Raw genomic sequence first — 5,120 nt, 5'->3', positions numbered from 1 at the left:
TGTTTGCTCATACTGTAGACGTGTCTCCTTATCCAATTTCCTAAATATGATGTGCGCCAAAATTGGATATGCATCTCCCAGTTTCAAATTCATGGCTTTTATCCCCTCTATACACTCTACAGATGTATCCAGTAATTGTTTGATGCTGAGCGCCGATGTCCCATTCACATTTAGTTGATCTAATAGTTTGTCTAAATAATGGGTGAATAAATTCCTTTTGTTGTCGTTTCTTTGACATAAAGTTTGTAAAGCAGTTTCATAGCCAGTGCGTGTCAATGGCATGTTTTGCACCAGCTGCAGTGCATCCCCTTTCAGCGCAGACTTCAAACGAAAAAGCTTGGGGAACTTGGGGCGGATAATAATAAAAAGACGTAGTTGTTGTCAGGTTGCGAACTAAAATTGAACTCACTTTATTAAAATCAATTTCTTAACTCTAAACCTAAATCTATATGTACAAATATCTTAACATATACAGTCACACACGCAGCGATATGCCTATTTAAAGATGCACTTAAGACCACCCTAGACAAATGCAGCTACATTCAAAATGCACATAAAAATACAGTCTTATCTTCTAATGTAAATACTCTAACATATCCACACCATGCGGCCAAACATCACCAAACGCCACATGTGGGAACTTATAACACGAAACTATTATAGACTAAATGCTGCTGGCTATATTATTAAACATTTTATCTCCTAACAATTGATAAGAATTAAACTGACTGTGTGTGACCTAAGAATACAGTTCTTACAAAACTGTCCATATTGCCGGCCTTAAAAGATCCCAATCTTTTAACAATAACAACATCCAATCATTCAATTTTTATATTAATTATTTTGCTAATTAGAACTAGAATTTTTAATATAAAGATTAATTACATGACTTAATCGATGTGACACATTATTGACTCCGTTAATTTTTATACAATAATTTTTATACAATTCATGATATAATATTTGAATATTCTATCTAAGTTGGGGAAGGGCGATGGATACAGGCAGATACCGGCTGGACAAATGGCATAGCTTTTTGATGACAAAGAATAACGCAACAAGGATACCAGTGATGACAATGCACGTTGTAAAACTTAGACTATAGTGCGTTAAGTGATGTGTATCCAGATGAACAGGGAAACCCAAAAATGTATTTACCTTCGGTATGTCTGGCAACTTGTAGATTTCGATATCGTTCTTGAGTTGTAGATGGGTGAGTGGTGGTAAGGATGATGAGATGTTGAGATGGGGAAATATGTAGTTGACGTTGCTCTTGTAAGTCTCGTGCGCCCATAGTTTCATTTCTTCAGTTTCAAGAGTACAACCCGGCTGCATTCTTAATAATCCTTGATCTTGGAGCACAATGTCTTGTCGATTTCCATCACATTTGATATCGGTGGATGATCCCTTCGTTATAGAGAAAACCCAAGCATTTGGCACATGGAGCTGCTTCCAGAAATTACGACACTTTGTAATTGAGAACTCACAGCTATCTGGAAAGGCTTTTGCATAAACAAATAGCTTTACTTCGCATTCGGATGACTCTCTAGCGTTGTAGATGGGATGTATTTGGGGGCATATCGTCAAATCTTTGATTTTTTGGCATCTGGTGAATTCGTCTTCCTTCATGGTGTAAAATAACGTCTTTTCTTCGTTGATCATTAAGTAGTTGCTGTGCGTATTCAACTGGACTGACATTCCATCATGGATTATAGGGTAAGCTTGAACTGCATACGCCAAAAAGTGATCCACATTGATCAGAGGGAGCCGTATATTAAACAGCATATACTCTTGTGTAGTCCTGGTCGTCACATGAGCTATCTGTGCTAGCTCCATTGGTGATTCCGTTGGTAAATGGAGCTTCTTACCAACCGATGAATTGATTATACGTATCTGCTGCTTGAATGTCTTTAGCGGGAGAATTTCATGAAGGAAACCACCACTTCTTGTAATGTCGCAAGCAATTCGGTTATCTGCAGAATTATAACTTCTCTATTCTCAAGAGTGCCGATCTCCTTTTGCAGCAACTCGGAGGATTCACGCAGCTTCTCTATATTTTTGAAAACGGCTTGGTTCTGCTCCTTGATAATTCTCGCGGTGATGTCTTGAAGCGATGTCTGGTTATTTATCAGCTCCAACATTGCACTTTGGTTCGCATCACCCAAATTAATTCTCCTCACCAGCTCATCAGCATGCTCCTCATCCATCAGCCCAAATAATGAACGAAGTATTCCTCCAACAAATGGTAGCGCCGATCTTTTGTTTCTTCGAACCGGCGCTGATGACATTATGAGCTCATGTTGATTTATTATGTGATCGTGGGCTTCTCGCAACTGCTGAATTACTCTCACTTGCTTCATATCGGGTATATTCTGCATCTCGACATTAAGTTTTTCGACCGCTTTGCCGCACGCCTTTACACTCGCCACATATTCAGCCATATTTGCGTGTGCCACAATATTCCAGGAAGTTTTCGTCAATGCAACAACAGCCACTTCCTCAAAGAAGACGCCGGATTTATCAGTAAAATTAACTATTTCTACTTTAGCTCTAATTGGCTTAAAAATAGCTAACATAAACAACATTACAATGAACATATTTTTACTTTTAACATTATTTTTTCTTTCCTTCTTCATAATTATAGCCGATTTTACCGACTCATTTATTGTCTTTTTGTTTCTTATTATGGTCGATTTGTCCGACCCTTCATTATCAACTTCTTCGTCGATAGGAAAAGGACAAACATTGTGAACCGACCTTTTCGTTTCTCCATTGCTTGTCCTTACGTCTATCATCCGGCACAATCCATCCGAACCCATTCTAGTTCGGATGACCCTCCCCCGCCTCCAGCAAAGGGGCGGAAGGTTGTCCTCTTTTAATAATACCAATGTGCCCGGCTTAATATTCTTACTTTTTTCCACCCATTTGTACCTCCTTTGAAGCTCGGACAGATATTCGTTGGACCATCTATCCCAAAACTCTTCCATTCTCGCCTGTACGTCCCTCCAATGTCCCCGCAAACCTTGGTAACTTTTATTATTTTCTCCGTCAATAACTGTTCGGACATTCCCCGATGAGAAAATGTTCGAACATTCCCCGATGAGAAAATGCGAAGGCGTCAAAATACTAAAATCATTGGGATCGTCTGACAAGGGGGTTAACGGACGAGAATTTAAAACGGACTCAATCTGCGCCATGAGAGTACTCATTTCCTCAAATGTCATTGTCCCCTCTACCACTCTATTTATATGTCTCTTTACTGATTTGACACAGCTTTCCCATAAGCCACCTATATGTGGCGACCTAGCCGGAATATTTAACCACTCAATATCCCGTTGAGCGCAATATTCGTCAAGGTCTTTGGTCAGGTCGCTGCTCCTAAACAGTTCATACACCTCATGTAAACTGTTAGCTGCCCCAACAAAATTTGTGCCATTATCTGAATAAATCTTCAAAGGACAACCCCTTCTGGCCACAAATCTCTTTAAAGCTCCAATAAACGCTGCTGCTGTCAAATCCGAGACTACTTCCAAATGAACAGCTTTCGTAGCGAAACACACAAATACGCAAACGTAAGCTTTGTCAGTCCTCTTTCCTCTAATCTTATAATGAATTATTATTGGTTCTAGAAAGTCAATGCCCGTATTTAAAAATGGCCTAGTCCTGATAACTCGATCTTCAGGAAGATTTCCCATAAGTTGGTGCAAATTTCTGGGCTCGGCTCTAAAACACCTGTAGCACTTACTTACCACCTTTCTTACCAGTTGCCTTCCACGTAGCGGCCAAAATTGTTGCCTAAATATTGCCAGTAACCCTTGAGGTCCTATATGCAACTTTTCAATGTGCACCTCTTCTAGCATTAATTCCACCACTCTATTTTTGTACGGAAGTATCATAGGGTGCTTCGCTTCGAAAGACAAATTGCTATTTTGTAGCCTTCCTCCTACTCTTAAAATACCATCTGAATCCAAAAACGGACACAGCGTTCTAAGATGTGAAGACTTCGTCACATTTGCCCCCTTTTTCAGAGCAGATATCTCCTGTGCAAAGCTATCCCTTTGAATGTCATGCACTATCAGCCGAAGAGCCTCTTTTTTGTATATTATAAATGACTTCGAAGGACCCTTTCTTGCTATGTTGACAAATTTTAATACCCAGGCTATTACATTTCTTAAAAATGCAAATTTGTTCCGGTGGTTTATCTTCTCCCACACCACTGTTCCTTTTACTACGACACCTACCTTAGCCATCTTTTTCAACTCGGGAATCTCAATTAGTTGTTCTGGTTCCACGAATGTCAAATAGCTTTCCTTCAAGAAGGCTGGACCTTCAAACCAATTCTTGTGGTCAAGCATTTCTTTAGGAAACACACCTCTGGATAATAAATCTGCCGGATTCTGCTGGGATGATACATGTCTCCAATTCGCTACAATAGTCTTGGTTTGAATATCGTTTACTCTATTGGAGACAAACACCTGCAGCCTAGCCGGATCAATCCTTATCCAATTCAGAACTATAGTGGAATCGGTGTAATAGAAAACATTGTCAATTTTAATTTGAAAATTTTCTTTTATTTTCGAAACTAATTCCACCAGTAATGCAGCGGCACACAGTTCTAGCCTGGGCAGCGTAACTATCTTGGTCGGTGCTACCCGAGATTTGGAGGCTACTAATCGTACCGAAATGTCACCCAATGCATTTATAGATTTCAAATAGACCACTGCTCCATAAGCTCTCATTGAAGCATCGGAGAAACCTATCAATTCAACCCTCTTAGGTTCGCAGCAAATCATGTGACGCCCTATTTTAACGTAATTGAGCGCCACCAATTCCTTCTTTATTTTGGACCATGTCGAGCCTATTTCCATAGGAACTTCGTCATCCCAATCCATCTTTAGTTTCCATAGGTCCTGTAATAATATTTTCGCAGATACAATTGAATAAAACGAGTTTAATCCCGGAGTACTTTTTTGATACTCATTTATTTCTTCAAAATCTCATCCTTATATATAAACTTAAAACTAACTACAAACTAAATATCCTAAGAAAGGCAGGCAAATCTAAAAATAATCACTTTGGGAAAATAAGATCATAAACAAAGACGATAAACATCCTATGCA

At 39.3% G+C, this 5,120-nt stretch overlaps 1 protein-coding gene across 1 annotated transcript; it reads right to left on the bottom strand.

Moving 5' to 3' along the window:
* Positions 1 to 850: 850 nt before the first annotated feature.
* On the bottom strand, positions 851 to 1,836 carry LOC131994640 (uncharacterized). The gene is made up of 2 exons (XM_059361404.1): positions 1,159 to 1,836; positions 851 to 856 (listed from the first exon to the last, which is right to left on the bottom strand). The coding sequence occupies exons 1-2, from the start codon at positions 1,834 to 1,836 to the stop codon at positions 851 to 853; spliced, it is 684 nt and encodes a 227-aa protein (XP_059217387.1).
* Between the last annotated feature and the right edge of the window lie 3,284 nt (positions 1,837 to 5,120).

The sequence above is a fragment of the Stomoxys calcitrans genome, chromosome 2, assembly GCF_963082655.1.
Source record: "Stomoxys calcitrans chromosome 2, idStoCalc2.1, whole genome shotgun sequence".
Classification (NCBI taxonomy): Eukaryota; Metazoa; Arthropoda; class Insecta; order Diptera; family Muscidae; genus Stomoxys; species Stomoxys calcitrans.
This window is presented reverse-complemented; position numbering and strand designations above follow the sequence as displayed.